This window comes from Lontra canadensis, unplaced genomic scaffold, assembly GCF_010015895.1.
Source record: "Lontra canadensis isolate GAN:19392208 unplaced genomic scaffold, GSC_riverotter_1.0 scaffold30, whole genome shotgun sequence".
Classification (NCBI taxonomy): domain Eukaryota; kingdom Metazoa; phylum Chordata; class Mammalia; order Carnivora; family Mustelidae; genus Lontra; species Lontra canadensis.
The window spans coordinates 1,406,187-1,423,977 of record NW_022631024.1 but is presented as its reverse complement, the minus strand read 5'-3'; the positions used below and the strand labels follow the sequence as shown (position 1 = coordinate 1,423,977).

General features: G+C 45.0%; 1 protein-coding gene across 4 annotated transcripts in view; it reads right to left on the bottom strand.

Annotated features, from left to right (window-relative positions):
- Positions 1-659: 659 nt before the first annotated feature.
- CUNH9orf43 (chromosome unknown C9orf43 homolog) overlaps positions 660-17,791 on the bottom strand; it is an 18,812-nt gene continuing 1,680 nt past the window's right edge. The window contains exons 2-15 of one of the 4 annotated variants that reach the window (XM_032865654.1): positions 16,578-16,729; positions 15,030-15,228; positions 14,777-14,927; positions 11,620-11,698; positions 9,500-9,600; positions 7,739-7,805; positions 6,855-7,009; positions 5,365-5,515; positions 4,927-4,987; positions 4,572-4,642; positions 4,257-4,344; positions 2,279-2,358; positions 1,529-1,595; positions 660-1,319 (exon numbers count right to left, since the gene is read on the bottom strand). In XM_032865654.1, coding sequence (XP_032721545.1) covers positions 1,105-1,319; positions 1,529-1,595; positions 2,279-2,358; positions 4,257-4,344; positions 4,572-4,642; positions 4,927-4,987; positions 5,365-5,515; positions 6,855-7,009; positions 7,739-7,805; positions 9,500-9,600; positions 11,620-11,698; positions 14,777-14,927; positions 15,030-15,180 — 1,437 coding nt within the window. In that variant the 5' untranslated portion in view covers positions 15,181-15,228; positions 16,578-16,729 and the 3' untranslated portion in view covers positions 660-1,104. Of the gene's footprint in view, positions 1,596-2,278; positions 2,359-4,256; positions 4,345-4,571; positions 4,643-4,926; positions 4,988-5,364; positions 5,516-6,854; positions 7,010-7,738; positions 7,806-9,499; positions 9,601-11,619; positions 11,699-14,776; positions 14,928-15,029; positions 15,229-16,577; positions 16,730-17,791 lie in introns of all 4 variants that reach the window. The other 3 variants (XM_032865651.1, XM_032865652.1, XM_032865653.1) reach the window with 3 other exon arrangements.

The window sequence follows — 17,791 nt, the reverse complement described above, 5'->3', positions numbered from 1 at the left end:
GCCCGGGTCAAGGGCCTTCATTGCCTGCATCTAACCTACTGGGTATGTGAGAGTTCCATTATATTATTCTCTTGACTTTTAGGTAATTTTGAAAAAATTTTCTATATTAAAAACTTCAAGGACAGAAACAGGGAAAAAAAAAATCTTTCGAAAAACCAAATCCAGGGGCGCCTGGGTGGCTCAGTGGGTTGAGCCTCTGCCTTCGGCTCGAGTCATGGTCTCAGGGTCCTGGATTGAGCCCCACATCGGGCTCTCTGCTCAGCAGGGAGCCTGCTTCCCTCTCTCTTTGCCTGCCTCTCTGCCTACGTGTGATCTCTCTCTATGTCAAATAAATAAATAAATCTAAAAAGAAAAACAAAATAAAAAACAAAGACCAAATCCAAGGTCTCCTGAGACTCTGAAATGTTGAGTCTTTATGAACATCACTGAAACATTCCCACAGACTCAGTAATATAGAAGCTGGAGCTTCAGACTCTTTCGGGCTAATACAAATACCATTTGATAATGATTATTGGGTGCCAACCTCGAGAGAAGCCATTTCCGGAGACTGAGAGGAAAAGCTAGGAACACAGTATGGGTTCCCACAGGATAAACTCATCTTTCCTTTTTTTTTTTTTTTTTTTTAATTTTCCAGTAATCTCTATGCAGAACGTGAGGCTTGAACTCACAACCTTGAGATCCAGAGCTGCATGCCCAATGGAAGGAGCTAGCCAGGTGTCCCAAAACTCATCTTCCTGTGACTGGAAACCTTTCAGAGCTCCAGAGGGGAGATAAAAGTGACCCAGAAAACACATCCACAGAAATATCTCTCCCATCCTCCCAGGAAGAGAATGAGCCTTTTTCTTAAGCAGTGGTGTTTAATCACTAAAATTTTTCTGCCCCTAATGAAAGAGAAACAACTCAGTTTAAAAAGGGGGAGGCTTTTTCTCCCTCACTGATTTTAGAGGTAAGGAGAAGTGAATGAAGAAAGCAGAGTCCCTACAGTGGGGCCCTCATGAAGGCTCCCAGGAGCAGAAGTCCCCTCTCCTTTCTGTCTGTATGTCCAAGGTCTCTGTCCGGAGGATTTCAAGCATCTTTCTCTGGAATAAGGTTGTCCTCTGAGGTCTAGAAAGACTCTTCACTCTGTGACTCGGAGAGCTGGTCCTCCTCATCCTCATTATCAGTGGCCTGAAGAATCCTCAGGAGCTTGAGCTCAGGGTTCCACCTTCTAGATGTATCGTCTGAGAGGTCCTCTGAGTTCCTGTCTTGGGATTCCAGCACAACCAACTCCTGAGCGCTGATGTCCTTCTTAGAGGGTTCTGTCTTGGATAACTCGGGATCTAAAAGAAGACCCAGCCATTAACTGCACCTGCAGCCCTCTCCCAACCACAACAAATGGAGGACAGAGAAGGAAGGGCTGCGTGTCTTTAGGACCCTTCTGAGGGAATAGAACTATGGCGTCCAGGGTGGTGAACCATCCTTGTCAACACAGGTTCAGCTCTCCCTGGCCTGAGTGACTTACTGAGGTTCCTCCACCCTAGTAACTTGCCATCTTTACCGGAGAAGGAATCCAGATGATTCTCCAAGTATTCCATCTGGGTCCTCTTTGTGGAATCCTGAAATCCAATGGAGTAAGTGTAAGGAAACTTGAATCAAGACTTTAAGAAAGAAAAGATTTTCTAAGAGATGCTTCTCTTAGAAAAATTAACATCTATGACAGGACAAAATGCCACCTCCTGAGATGAAAGAGAGAAGGCTGTATCACAGATTCTTTGTCCTCCAGGCTGACCAGACAAAGCCAGACACCACTTTCCCCCATTACCAGCTGTCAACTGAAGGTAGATGGCCTCCAGATGTGGCCATCAACAATTCTTCTCAGTCCTGAATGCACATGCTTCTCCTCCCACCAAGAGATGGAGTCTGTTTTCTCTCCTCTTGAGTCTGGGCTGGACTTGGGATTTTTTAACCAATATAATGTGGCAGAAATGACATTGTTTCAGTTCCAGCCCTCTCTCTCAAGGAAGTGCTTCCATGAGATTACCTCACTGTCAAGAACCCCAAGTGAGGCACAATGAAGAGACCTCATGAAAGAGAACTCAGACAATTTGGCTAACAGCCCCCCACCCCCAGCAGCCACCTGAAGGCAGCTGCGTGAGTGACATCAAGCAACACTAGAAAATCTGGCCACTCACCCTTCAGAATCTGAAGAACAACCCGCTACAGTGGTGTCAGCTTTGAGGTGGTGTGCTATACAGTAACAGGGAACTGAAACCATTCGGAATAGCTCCAGTGCTCTTACCTTTCTCAAGGTGGGTCCTTCTGACTTTGTCTGCTGTGGCTGCTTTTTGTCACTTTCTTGGCTTCGTAGAGTTCTGTGACCTAGTGAGCACAAAGTCAACTCAGTTCTCTTCTTACTGGTACTTCATATCCCACCGCTGGGCTTCTAGTTGAGCCCTAGCCTGCAAGTGACTCCACATCCAGGACGAGACAGGTTAGAGGAGGTGAAAGGCAGTTGGGCCTCTGAGTTCTCTGTGTGACTCTGTTCACCTGAGACTGTGAACACATGTATCACAGAATTAGAGATTAAGGTCAAGTGTATGTTAAAACACTTAGGGAAAAAAAAAAAAAGAGAGACTTAGGATTTTTCCAAGAAACTGAAGGGGCAGATATCTGTACATCAGGGAACCAAAAGAAACTCTAACCCTACGTTTTCAGTTAATGAAGACTTCTCTTACCTTCTGGAACCAACCCAAATGTCCCCATACTGACCTCTGAAAATGAAACCCCTTCCTTCCAAAAGCTCTGGTTCTCTGATTCTTCTGCATTGGCTGTTTCCCCAACTAGTCCCTAAATGCATTCATCCTCTCCTTTCTCAATTCCCTTTCTCTAAATGAACATCTTCCCGGGGCGCCTGGGTGACTCAGGCAGTTAAGAGTCTGTCTTTGACTAAGGTCATGATCCGGGGTCCTGGGATCTCTTGTGTTCTCTCTCTTACTCTCAAATAAATCAATAAGATCTGATGAGGAAGCAGTAAGCAAGGTCCACTCTGAGTAGAGCCAAAGAAGCTCCTAAGGTTTCAGGGATCCTTTCCCCCCCTTTCTTTTTTTTTCTGCACTCAAACTGAGCAACATCATGGACACCTAGGGGGGCTCAAGTCAGTTAATGTCTGCCTTTGGCTCATGTCATGATTCCAGGGTCCTGGGATTGAGTCCAACATTGGGTTTCTTGCTCACTGAGAAGCCTGCTTCTCCCTCTGCCTGCTGCTCCCCCTGCTTGCCCGAGCTCTCACTCTCTGACAAATAAATAAAATCTTAAACACACACACACAAAACAAAACCTGAGCAACATCAGAGGGACCAGAAAAAGTATATCTGACATGGATGGAACTAGAGGGTATTATGCTGAGTGAAATAAGTCAATCAGAGAAAGACAATTATCATATGATCTCTCCGATATGAGGAAGTTGAGAGGCAACATGGGGGGTTGGGAGGTAGGAAAGGAATAAATGAAACAAGATGGGATCGGGAGGGAGACAAACCATAAGAGACTCTTAATCTCACAAAACAAACTGAGGGTTGCTGGGGGGAAGGGGGTAGGGAGAGGGTGGCTGGGTGATGGACATTGGGGAGGGCATGTGCTATGGTGAGTGCTGTGAAGTGTGTAAGCCTGATGATTCACAGACCTGTACTGCTGGTGCTAATAATACATTATATGTTAATTTAAAAATTTAAAAAATTAAAAAGAAAAAGAATAAGTATATTCTTCAGCTCAGACACATGATAAAGATTCCAAAAAGGGGAGCTACCTATTCTGGTCTTCAGCATGAACACCCGAGGAAAAGAATTGCCTGTCAAGAATTAGCCTCCTGCCTCCAGAAGGGATCTAGATACTGTGCTGATCTCAACCCGAGCCCCCAGGGACTAACTTGTGGCTGGGGTGGGGGTGGGGGGGCTGGACTCTTTCCTGCCTCATTGTTTGCTCTTCATTCTCAAACCACTCTGCCTTTCCTAAAGTAAGACCTGAGGAAAAATGACTCTGACTCATGCTCACGGTCATCTCTCGAATACCCACATGAAGCAGACATCTGGCCCAGCTTGCTTCCTTAGTAAATGTTTGATGGAAGGATGATGCATGGTAGCCCAGGCAAGCCAGAACATTCCGAGAAGAATTCTGAATGCCTGATGAAGGCAGGTCCCAAAATGACAGATGTGTCCGGCTTTTCCTGCCCTCAGCTACATCCTGAGATCCCGTCCCTCCCAAGCCCGTATTCTCCTTACCATAGCGTGGGCCATACACCACGGCACCAGAATGTTTATGCAAAATGTCCTGACTCCCCAGATCACTCTTGGATTTCTTTTTAGCCTCCTGAAACCCACATGAGAAGGAACCGAATTAGGATATTCAGAAGTGAAGAAAACATTTCAAAAAGAGTCTAAAAGAAGGAAGTTAGTGTCTGCAAGCAGACAGGAACTCTGGATCTAGAACCAGGCAGAGAACCAGGAGACTCGCGCCTCATCCACCCCTTCCCATTCAGGCTGCGCCCCCTGACCCCTTCCCAGCCGGACCTCCAGCCTCCCTCATGGCCTTTCTACCTGACTCTTCAGCTGGGTTTTCACCTTCCTCTGTGGCTGCTTCTGCTGCCACTGCTGCTGCTTCTTGTGACCTGGTGACCAGAGCACCGGCTCGGTCCTCTTCTCCCTGACAGCACCCACCTTCCCCGGGGCTGCTTGCTGGGCCCTGCTCCATGTGGTGACACCCTCTCTGACAGAACCAAGCCATCTGTGGTGGGGAAGGGGGGCTGCCTCCTGAACCCGTGGTTTCCCGAGTCCTGCACGGGAGCCTGTATGACTCTGGCCACAGACATAACAAACCGAGACCCACACCAAGTATGAGAACTGCAGGCTGACAGGACAGTAGCTGAGGACCTGGCAGCACCAGAAGACCTACCTTCTGTGTTCAGGTTGTGATATAATTTCTTTGAATGTTTAGGATATCTCAATGCTGGTCTCTGGAAGGGGAAAAAAAGAAAAAGAAGAAGAAGAAAAGCTCTACTAAGGGTATTTCCTTTTCCCAAAACAAATCCCTCAAATGCAGGTACCCACGTAGCCAACCAGCAGTGTCTGAGAACCAGGTGCACACAGCCTTATAGCAGGGGCTCTGGAGAGAGGAAACGGAGCGGGGAACAAAGTGCAGGAGAAAGAGAACGTTCCTCAAACATCTCCCCGCATGTTTGCTTTCACCTACATATAGCCCAGCCCTTCCGTGGGGCGTGGGTCCAGCATGGAAGGGTAGAGAGAAAGAAGAAAGGGTTAAACCCTCCAGCCTCAAAGAGAATTGAGTTTGGAGTATCATCTAGACCTTTCTCTGAGGCTCCCTAGCTCTCACCTGCAGCGTGAGGCGGTGTACGGTTAAGAACATCTTAGCAGAAATGGCATTGTCGGGTCGACTCTTTTCCAGGGGAGCTTTCTTCTTCATCATGGCCAACTGTGTCCTCATCTCCAGAGAAGGCATGGTCTTCCCCTCATTAGGCAAGAGGCTGAAGGGGACAGAGACAGCCAGTCAGCAACAGTTCCTCCTGGAGAGCGTGGCTAAGGAAAAAGGGATGAAATGGGCTCCAAATTTGAATAAATTTCCACTCTGGGCCTGAAAAGGCCATGCCAACAGGTGCTCATTGGGTAACACCTTTCAACTTGCCAAGGACAGGTGTTCTTATCCCCATTTTGCGAACAGTGCATTAAAGCATTAAAGATGCTAGATTACCAAAATGCACAAAACCAGGAAGCTTCAATGCGAAGTCCAAAGGCTATCTCACTCCAAGCCACATTTCCTCTTTTTTTTTTTTTAAAGATTTTATTTATTTATTTGACAGAGAGGGAGAAAGAGAGCACAAGCAGGAGGAGGGGCAGAAGGGAGAGGGAGAAGCAAGCTCCCCGCTGTGCAGGGAGCCCGATGCGGGGCTTGATCCCAGGACTCTGGGATCAAGACCTGAGTCCAAGGTAGATGCTTAACTGACTGCACCACCCAGGCACCCCCCAAGCCACATTTCCCTCCTGCCTCCCACTTATCCAAAACTCACTTAAAAAAGAAGAGCGTGGGGGCGCCTAGCTGGCTCAATCAGCAGAGTATGCAACTCTAGATATCAGAGTTGTGAGCTCTAGCCCCACATTGAGCATAGAGCTCACTTTATTTTTTTTTTTTTTTTAAATTTATTTGACAGACAGAAATCACAAGTAGGCAGAGAAGCAGACAGAGAGAGAGAGAGGAAGAAGCAGGTTCTCTGCTGAGCAGAGAGCCCGATGTGGGGCTCGATCCCGGGACCCTGGGATCATGATCTGAGCTGAAGGCAGAGGCTTAACCCACTGAGCCACCCAGATGCCCCCTAGAGCTCACTTTAAAAAGGAGAGGCGCCTGGGTGGCTCAGTGGGTTAAGCCTCTGTCTTTGGCTCAGGTCATGATCCCAGGGTCTGGGATCGAGCCCCACATCAGGCTCTCTGCTCAGAAGGGAGCCTGCTTCCCCCTCTCTCTCTGCCTGCTTCTCTGCCTGCTTGTGATCTCTCTCTCTGTCAAATAAATAAATAATATCTTTAAAAAAAAATAAAAAGAAGAAGGAGAAGAAGAGAGGAATAGCAGCTACTGGAGGTTCAAGTAAGAGAACAGATGTACTGTGTTTCTATAGTGCAGGGCCTGGCATGTGATAAGCACTTGGTAAATGGCAGTAATTACTGTCACCACTGTACATTGGTAAGTCTAAGACCTCACTGAACAAGCGGGGGAGTGGGGGAGTTTTTCTCCCCTCCTTCCTCGGAAAGAGCATGCTACTTAGTGGCTTCTCTGCTTCAGAGAAGAGCAGGTACCCTTGCTCTCCCAATACGTACTCCTTCAGTAGATCCTGAGGTAACATGTCAAATTGGTTCCAGAAAGGTACAGACTGTTGCTCAAGAAATTGTATGGGTGAGGGGGGAGGCACAATCATCCCTGGAGGCCCCAACTGTGTCTCTGTTTTCTGCTTTCTGGAGAGCCAACCATCTTTCTAGAAAGGAACAATGGAAATGAAGCACTCTCTTCAGTGCCACTCCTTCCCATCAACATCCCAGCTTCCCAGACATAACCCTGGCAGGCCAAACTCCCTGTTTCCAGACCCACTCCAGCAGCAACCCGTCCTTTGCACTAAGAAGGCCGCCATATTTTCCCTCTCTGGCTCCCCACCCCATGGTTGAATTTAGATCATACAGGCATTCATTCTTTGGGTTTTTTTTTTTTCCAAAAAGGTTATTAATTCATTCACTGAGCAAACTGAACAAATATTTGTTGGCCAACTATGTGCCAGGCATAGGGCTAGCACTGGGGATTCAGCAACTAACAAGAGGACCAAGACCCTCCTCTCATGGATGTAGCCACCTCCCAGCTCTGTGACTTACCCAAGGTTACATTTACCCATAAATGGTGGCAGGAGAATGAGAAACCCAAGTCCACTATAAACCCTAGTCCACTGAAGCTCTCTTTCTATCTCACGGGGAATTTGTCTTTAATTTGTTGAAAATTCCTCGTGAACATCCAAAGGCTTCCTCCTAACTTTTCTACAGGGAGGAAGTAGGGAAGAGAGACCCTGGATAGAAAATGCTTCGGTAATTCCTTAAAAGGGGTTTCTCTTGCAAATTTTATTCATTTAAAAAGGATGGGGGAAGGTACCTGAAAGGAAAAACAAAACAAAATTCTACAGAGTAATCTCATAAACGTTTGACCAAAACATGGAACTTACCATTGTAGAGATCATTCTCCTCTCCATCCAGTCCTGGCTGGGAAGAACAGGCTTCTTCTCAGCGGGACTTGAAACAAGAACAACCACAACTTATTCCCCAACATCTCACACGGAAGCACCGAGGATATTTGTGAATGATGATCATGGAGAGGTCTTTCCTCTCTTCCGTGCTCCAAGATGGCTGTTTGGAAGCCTGGAGAAACCACCTGCCCAGAAGCTTCGAGAAACAAGACCTGACCTCACATCTACATGAGGTTCCCTGCCATTCTCTCCTACAGTCCAGTAACTTGTTTTCACAGCATTAATCCAAATTAGTAATTACATACTTCCATGTGGGGATGTTTGTAAGGCCTGGATCCCCCCACACACTCGAGGACAGGGAGCAAGTCTGGTTCTTCACTAGATTCTCACAGCTTAGCCCAGAGGAGGTGCTCAAGTTTTTTTTTTTGCTCTGTCATCTTCCCGGTAAGAGGGCTGGAGCTCTAGCTGTCCACTTAGACCCTCAAAGCCCCCATGAGACACCATAGAAAATGAAAGCCACGGGCTAAGGATGATGACCAGAGAGCCAGAAAGAGTTCTGGTTTCTGATGACCTTGTGGAGCTGAGGTGCTAGTTGTGACCCACCCAAGTCTGGGCTTTTTTTATTTACATGAAAGGAAGTAAACCTTTAGGAGTTTTTTGTTGTTGTTGTTTATATCATATATATACACACACATGCATATATGCAGAAGCACTGACAGGATCATTAAAAAATAAAATAAGGGGGAGCCTGGGTGGCTCAGATAGCTAAGTGTCTGCCTTCAGCTCAAGTCATGATCCCAGGCTCCTGGGATCAAGTCCCGCATCAGGCTCCCTGCCCCTTGGGGAGCCTGCTTCTCCCTCTGCTTCTGCCTCTCTCTCTCTCTCTATCTCTGTCGCTCATGAATGAATAAATAAAATCTTATAAATAAATAAAATAAGAAGAAATTCTTAAATCACATCATTTCTACATAGTCACTTAACAAGAATCCAAAAGCCTCAGCATTCACGGAAGAAAAACCAAACACTTTCTTCCAGTGGTTCTCAGTAGGAGCAAGCCTCTGGGCCCTCACCAAATGCTCCTCCTCCTTTGTGCACAAGTTCTACACGCCGTTCATCTTGTGCCACTGTTCTAGGCCTTGGGGCTGAGACCGAAGATTCAAGTGCTTCACTGAAAATGTTTTCAAGAGCTGGGGATGGCTAATAAGAGAAACTGAAAGGGGCGCCTGGGTGGCTCAGTATGTTAAGTGTCTGCCCTCAGCTCAGGTCATGATCTCGGGGTCCTGGGATCTGAGTCCCACACGGGGCTCCCTGCTCAGGAGAGAGTCTGCTTCTCCCTCTGCCTCTGTCCCTCCTCACTGCTTGTGCCCTCTCTCTCCCTATCTCAATCTCTCTCTCAAAAAAATAAAATCTGAAAGACAGACAGACAAACAGAGAGACTGGTAGGAAGCAACTATTTCTTAGAGCTCACAAATACACAGGCGTGACCTCGCATGCTATTTCCTGCCATGGAGGATTTGATGTGGAGAAGCCCCGCTGCAGGAAGCACAAATTGCATTAACTCAAACCCCAGTGGAGCAAGAGGCAAATATAAGAGACCATGACCTTCTTCTCTAGTTGGCCTCCTATTACTTGCAATGAGGCGGCTAAAAAGGAGATCACAAATGGGACACCCACACGGGGCAGGAGGGACTTGCAGAAGGCAAGGGTGGAAGGCCCCCAAATTCTGGACACAATACTCACCTCACGTGCCTCTGTGGTTGTTCTGGGATCCAGATTACAACCATATTTCTAACATCTTGAGGGCTGGGAAGTTGTGTCTCATTCAAATTCAGCACTGAAAGCTAAGAGAAAGATGGAAAGCCTATGTATGGCTTGAAGGTACCGGCTCCTGATGGTATTCAGAATGGGCCTAAGAACTGAATTATCACGCTAATGAAAAAGACAAAAGGACATTTCTCATCCCCAGATTGTCTTCATAACAGCTCCCCAAGAAACCAGACACCGAGAGGTACTCTGCAAGAGGGAGCATTTTAAGAGAATAGTATCCCCTGCCTCCCTGTGACATTAGGGCGGTGCTGAGGGACTTCCCACCCCATCCCCTAGAGGGGAGCTTGGGCTTTACCTAAGGGAACACTACTCATTCTGCCTCCTCCACTCCAAACACTTAGATCCCATGCAGATAACACAATACAATTTGGGAACAGGAGGGAATTGGCAGGGCAAGTTTTCTGCTTTAACAGACTGTCTACAATTATAGGTGTCTACAGGAAAGTTAAGGTCACAACACTTCTCATGCTCAGTCATTTAAGATTTCAGAACAGTGGTGCTCAAGGAAACCTTATAAATTATCTAGTCCCTACCCATGGCAGGATATAGGGAAGGGGGAAAAAAAAAAAAACTAATAAAAATAGGGTTGTGGAGCGCTTGAGTGGCTGTCAGTTAAGTGCTCGAATCTTGATTTTGGCTCAAGTCATGATCTCAGGGTTCTGGGATTGAGCCCCGCTTCAGGCTCCGAGTTCCTGAGCTCAGTGGGAAGTCTGTTTGAGATTCTTTCTCTCTCCCCCTCTCCCTCTGCCCTTCCCCCGTGCTTGCATGCTCACTCCCCTCCCCCAATAGATAAATACATTTTTTTTTAAAATAGGGTTGTCCTTATGAAAAGGAACTGATTGGCTTGGAGGAAATAGGGGAGACTTCTTTGAACTGTAAACCCTTTTATGCTTTTTGAATTTTGAGCCATGTGCATTCAAATAATGATCTCAAAATGAATTTAATCTAACCCTTTATTCTAAAGAGGCCAAAGAGCAGAGTGATTTGTTCATTCGTCCATTCAGACACATCTACCCTCTCTCTCTCCGTCCCTTACACTCTCCACCAGGTGACAGTGAAAGGTGAAGTATCTCTTGAAACAAATAAAAGGCATCCGGAAGATTGCAAAGAACAGTACATCTCCCTTTATTGTAGATAAGTGGAAGGGTTTTTCTTCCTAAACTCTAACTTAGCTCGGCCTCTAACTAGCTATGTGCGTTAGCAAATCAATTCCCTATCCAGGCCTCAGTTTTGTCAACTGCAAGACCTATGAGACAGACCACAGTAATGTCCTTCAGTTGCAACTTCAACTAATTCATAGGTCATGGAATCAAATTTTGTGAATTGTAGCCTACGTTGCTTAGACGCAGAACAGAGGGGCGCCTGGGTGGCTCAGATGGTTAATTAAGTGTCTGACTCTTGATTTTGGCTCAGGTCATAATCTCAGGGTCATGAGATCAAGCCCCGCACTGGGCTCCATGCTGAGTGTGGAGCCTTCTTAGGATTCTTTCTCCCTCTCCCTCTGTCCCTCCCCTGCTCACATGCACACACTCTCTCTGTCCTTAAAAAAAAAAAAAAAAAAAAAAAGGCAAAATAGAATAGGACAGAAAATATCAGAGTGCATTACTCGTAATTAGGATAAAGATTGTTCTATGCTATTTTGTTGTAAAATGTATTTCTTACTGTAGGTCATAACAGAAAGATTGACAGTCATCAGAGTAGATGACCTGAAGGCCCACTTTTGGTGTTACATTCCAGCATTCTAATTTCCCCATATGATGACAGGGTTTACTTAGCAGCCGAACATGCTGTATGCGGAATACAGACAGAAAAGTTTTAACCTATGCCAAACAGGCACACATCAGTCCCACTGGTATCTGGGATTTCCGGAAACAGTATAGCACGTAAAGACATTAGGACAGAGACTAGCATACACTTAAGGGCCCGATGTTAGAGAGTTACCATTATCCTTATTCAGATTATAGTCATCCTGAATGTTCAACAGAGGCAAATGTTTTATTCCCATCAGTAAAGAGGAAATGCTGAAGAAGTAACTTTTTTAATCTGTGACTTACTTTAGAAGATCTATCGGGACGGTCGATTAAATCTTTGTCAGGTAAGTCCTTCCGAGGCCTAAAAAATGAGTTTCCGAACATGACACTGAGACACAAAAAAGCTATGGGGAAGGCAGTTAGTGCTAAGAGGAAAAGCCTTCTGCTTATCCACAGAAAACCTGGGGCTTAATACTTTCCGAATGAATGTAGGATCTCCCCATTTGCTTAAGTTCTGCCTGTCTGTTCTGGAATAGCTCCCAAACAGACACTGCACACTGCAAACACTTGACAACTATTTGTTGCATCAACCTGAATGCAGGGCCTGTGCCTCTCTCTCTCCAACGACAGACAGATATGTCACCACCAAGACAAGCTGACTGAGTACCTTCGCTGTAGACGTACAAAGCATGTTAAATAAACCAAACGTAGTATTTACATATAATGGAATATTTTTCAGCCTCAGTAAGAAATTTAATTCTGATATATGCTCCAACACAGATGAAACTTGAAGCCATTATGCTAAGTGAAATAAGCTAGCTAGACACAAAAGGACAACTATTGTATGACTCCACTTACAGGAGTCATACAATAGAATGGGCAAATTCATACAGACAGAAAGTAGAAGAGACATTAACAGGAGCTGGAGGGAGGAGGGAATGGGGAGTCACTATTCAATGGATATGGAGTTCCTGTTTATAAAGAATTTATAATTTATGATGAAGAAGTTCTGGAAATGGATGGTGGGGATGGTTGCACAACACTGTAATGTGTTTAATGCCCCAGAACAGTATCCTTAAAATCAATGAAAATGATAAATTTTACATTATGGAAAAAAAACTGTCTCCTTACATTTCATATCACTTGCTATTATATTTATTTTTAAAAAACCGTATTAAGTGTAGGAATAAATAAATATAGCAAAGAAGTATAAGATAAAGATCCAACTCCTTAGCCTGATTTATGTGCTTTTTACTCCAGCTCCCCAGACTCAGCTCTGACCACTCTCCCGTTCCTGCTCTATGTTCCACGCACAAGGAACTCTTCTCCTGGCACCTAAAGAACTTCCTCTTTCCTCCAGGCCTTGGCATATGCTCTTTCAATAGTCTAGAACTCTCCTCACAGCCACCTCCCACCTGCAAGTCCCCCTTCACCAGACTGCTCCCACTTCAGTACACAGGTTCATGTGCCACCGGCGCTCAGGACAGTGGCCTGGGTGAGGACTCCATCCCATGTGCTTCCACACATCTGGGGGGGGGGGCCCTCCCCTCTCTCCATGCTCATCACATGGGATGGTTCTCGGCCTCCCCAGCAAGGCTGAAAGCCCTTTGGGGGTAAAGACTATAATCTGTTTATCACAGAGCCCAGCAAAGTGGTCCCCACCAAGACACATTTGTGAATTCAATGAGAGATGACACGAGTGAAGTCATGGTCTTTGCCTTCATAGGCCCTGACTGGGAGAAGCCACCTTCTTCCCAAGGTTCAAGTCCAGAGAACCAGAAAGTAGTCCTACCCTTTCCCATACTGTCTTTAGCCTAGCGGAAACCACCAAGGCTGTTTACAAGGGATTAAGAATACACTTGTCATGATGAGCACTGAGTAATGTAGAGAATGGTTGAATCACTCTATCATATACCTGATATCATATACCTGAAACTAATATTGCACTGTGTGTTAACTATATTGGAATTAAAATTAAAAACTTTATTTTTTTTATTTTTTATTTTTTTATTAACATATAATGTATTATTAGCCCCAGGGGTACAGGTCTGTGAATCGCCAGGTTTACACACTTCACAGCACTCACCCTAGCACATACGCTCCCCAACGTCCATAACCCCACCACCCTCTCCCAACCCCCCCCCAGCAACCCTCAGTTTGTTTTGTGAGATTAAGAGTCTCCCTCCCGATCCCATCTTGTTTCATTTATTCCTTTTCTACCCCCAAACTCCCCACGTTGCCTCTCAACTTCCTCATATCAGGGAGATCATATGATAATTGTCTTTCTCTGACTGACTTATTTCGCTAAGCATAATACTCTCTAGTTCCATCCACGTTGTCACAAATGGCAAGATTTCATTCCTTTTGATGGCTGTATAGTATCCCATTGTATATATATACCACATCTTCTTTATCCATTCATCTGTTGATGGACATCTAGGTTCTTTCCATAGTTTGGCTATTGTGGACATTGCTGCTATAAACATTCGGGTGCACGTGCCCCTTCAGATCACTACATTTGTGCCTTTAGGGTAAATACCCAGTAGTATGATTGCTGTAGCTCTATTTTCAACTTTTTGAGGAACCTCCATGCTGTTTTCCAGAGTGGCTGCACTAGCTTGCATTCCCATCAACAGTGTAGGAGGATTTAAAAAAAAGAAGGGAATGGGATGGTTAGGTGGTTCAGACAGTTAAGCATCTGCCTTCCGCTCATATCATGATCCCAGGGTCCTGGGATGCAGTCCCACATTGTGCTCCCGGCTCAATGGGGAGCCTGCTTCTCCCTCTGACTGCCATTCCCCCTGCTTGTGCACTCTCTCTCTCTCTGACATAAATGAATAAAATCTTTTAAAAAAAGAAGAAGGGTATCTGGGTGGCTCAGTTGGTTAAGTATCCATCCGCCTTTGGCTCAGGTCATGATCCCAGGAGCCCCACATCCACAGGGCTCCCTGCTCAGAAAGGAGTCTGCCTCTCCCTCTGCCCTTCCCCCAACTCATGCTTCTCTCTCTCCCTCTCTCAAATAAGTGAATAAAATCTTAAAAAAAAAAAAGGTAAAAGAGGAAATTAGGACAAAGACACACAGATGATAGTCCATGTTAAGACACAGGGAGAAAATGGCCACCTACAAGCCAAGGAGAGAGGATTCAGAAGAAAACAACTCTATCAGCACTCTAATCTTGAACTTTCAGCCCCTAGATTGAAAAAATAAATTTGTGTTGTTTAAGCCATACAGTTGAGGGTACTTTATTACAGTGACCCTAGCAAACTAATACACCCTTATTCTAACAACTCCTACAACACAACTAATGCTTTCCTTTTGCTCTAACTGAACCACTGTTTTTAAATACAGCTCTCTCAAAGTCTACTACATAGGTAAAGGAAGTCAACCCAGAATTTTGAGATAGGAGGCTCAAAAAACAAGATTCCATGATTAATTTACCTGCCTTGGAGTTTGGAGTCAAACTTAGCACCTGGACATAGTAGAGCAGGTGGTCTGGTGAAGGTAAATCCTGATAAATGATGATGAGCATGTCTCTTGGCCCAGAGGCAGGAATCTGCCATGTTTACAGTGGTGAGCACTGGAAGTTTGTCTAAGAAAACAGACCAGAAGAAAACACACAATCTGTCAAAAGGAAGCCAAACACAAAGAGTTCAAGAATCTTGTAAGGGAGGAGTGGGGCTGACTAATTCACCTTCATCATTCAGAGCTGTTTTGCGTGGGGGGCCCAGGATTCGAGGGTGGCCCCTCTCAATCCGGCGGATCGTGGCCCAGCATTGTGGATGCTGGCAAACAGCCAGCTGGCAGGTGGTTTCATCCCACTGGCTCTCCTCTGGCAAGTCCATAGCTATAAATTGTTTAGTACAAAAGCCATCTCGTAGCTTTCTAACCCTCTAAAATAACAACCATACAATTAGAGTGTTTTATACATCAGTCATGCAGTCCAGATCTTGATTTGAATTCAAAGCATAAAATATTTCTAGTGAACCCATATAAATAAATGATGGTCACAGGATAATTAAGAATTGGGTAACAAGCTACTCAGCCATTAAAAAAAAATGAAATCCTGGGGCTCCTAGGTGGCTCAGTGGGTTAAGCCTCAGGACATGGTCGCAAATCATGATCTCAGGGTCCTGGGATGGAGCCCCGCATCAGGCGCTCTGCTCGGCAAGGAGCCTGCTTCCCTCTCTCTCTCTGCCTTCCTCTCTGCCTACTTGTGATCTCTCTCTCTGTCAAATAAATAAATAAAATCTTTAAAAAGAATGAAATCTTGGCATTTGCAACAACATGGATGGAGCCAGGGGGTACAATGCTCAGTGAAATAAGTCAGTCAGAGGAAAGACAAATACAGGATTTCACTCATGTTGCATTTAAGAAACAAGCAAAACAAACAAACAAACAAACAAACAAAAAAGATACAGGCCAGACTCTCAACTATAGAGAACAAACTGACGGTCACCAGAGAGGACGTGGGTGGGGGGAAAGGTGAAATAAGTGATGCGGATGAAGAATGTTTTTATTGTGGTGATCACCAAGAAATATATAGAACTGTTGAATCACTAAATTGTGCACCTGACACTACAATACTATATGCTGACCATATTATAATTTAAAATCTTTTAAAACTGGATAACAAGCAAGTATGAAAACATCTCAGCATGAAGTAGAATAGCAAGTTTTTGGAGTAGACTAACTTCATAAAGTCTCCTGCTTGGCCATTTAGTAGCTGAGTGACCAGGGTCTTAAGCAATCTGAGTTATAGGTTCCTTGCCTGCAAAATGAGGATAAGCCTATTTCACAGGATCATTACAAAGATTAGTTAATGGGGGCGCCTGAGTGGCTCAGTGGGTTAAAGCCTCTGCTTTCGGCTTGGGTCATGATCCCGGGATCCTGGGATCGAGCCCCACATCAGGCTCTCTACTTGGCAGGAAGCCTGCTTCCTCCTCTCTGCCTGCCTCTCCACCTACTTGTGATCTCTGTCAAATAAATAAATAAAATCTTAAAAACAAAAACAAAGACTAGTTAATGAGTATTAAAAGGTCGGGCATATAGTTCAAAATAAGTATTAGCACCCTTTTCCTTTTCCCCTTCATTAATCATTAGGAAGAACATACTACCATCTCCAAATCAGGACTAATATAATCACAGAATTTAAGATGGCTTTAGATAGCTCACGCCTTTGGAAAACACACTTCATTTTCCAATACGCTCCAATTCTCACACAGGCAGCTAAAATACCCACCAGAAATGAATGGGTTTGCTCCAACAGTAGATCAGTAGACTTACGCTGACATTAGAGGCCTCTGGCTTTTCATCTACTGGCTGTATGGTCGCAGGCAAGTGTTCTCCCCTCTCTCAGCTCGTTTCCACATATAAAGAGGGGACAGGAAATCCCTAAGTAGAATTGTAGAAGCATTAGGAGAAATAATGTACTTTTATGTATAAAATATGATAGGGGCAGGACGCCTGGGTGGCTCAGTGGGTTAAAGCCTCTGCCTTCGGCTCAGGTTGTGGTCCCAGGGTCCTGAGATCGAGCCCCGTGTCGGGCTCTCTGCTCGGTGGGGAGCCTGCTTCCCCCTCTCTCTGCCTGCCTCTCTGCCTACTTGTGATCTCTGTCAAATAAATAAATAAAATCTTAAAAATAATGATAGGGGCTCAATAGTATCATCTTTGTCTCTCTAGAAACAATTTAGGCAATCACTACCACCTGCTCCTTAATGCAATTATTACAGAGTTGGGAGGGGAGAAAAGATTAAAGATGGACATCAGGTCCCCTTTTTAAGGACAGTATCCATTTCTTCTTTCTTTTATTCAACACATTTATTGACTACCAAATATGAGATGGGACCTGTTGCAGGCATAGAGAACAGTAATGAACAAAGCAAGTCCCTGTTCTAAACAGCTTATAAATTAGACCAAAGATAACGAACTACTGGTATGGCACCACACCTACCCTGTGACTTGTTTGGCTTGCATTTTCAGCTATTTTTTTAAAGTGGAAATAGTCCACGTATTCAGATTTCTGGTTCCTCTTAAAGATCAAAATATTTGACAATGCAGGGGTCCGAATTCTAACTAGACAGCAATTGGATAGAGGGGAGTGTCTCCTGGTATCTTTAAACCAGACTTGTTTTCTCCAAATGGAGAATTCCCCCACCAAACCCTATAATCGCTAACTAATGCAGTTTCAGTTGCCGTTTATCACCGTGTTTGCTGTTGTTTTTCTCCTAACAGGGAAGAATTTGTACTCCTGTCTCCTGTCAAAAGCTGGAAAATTGGGATGCCTGATTGGCTCAAAAGGTAAAGCTTGTGACCCTTGATCTCTGGTCACGAGCTCCAGCCCTACCTTGCCTGTAGAACTCCTCAAAATAAGTAAATACTTAAAAAAAAAAAAAAAAAAAAAAAAAAAAAGCAAAAAAGGGGCCCCCGGGTGGCGGGGGTCATCCCCCCACAACC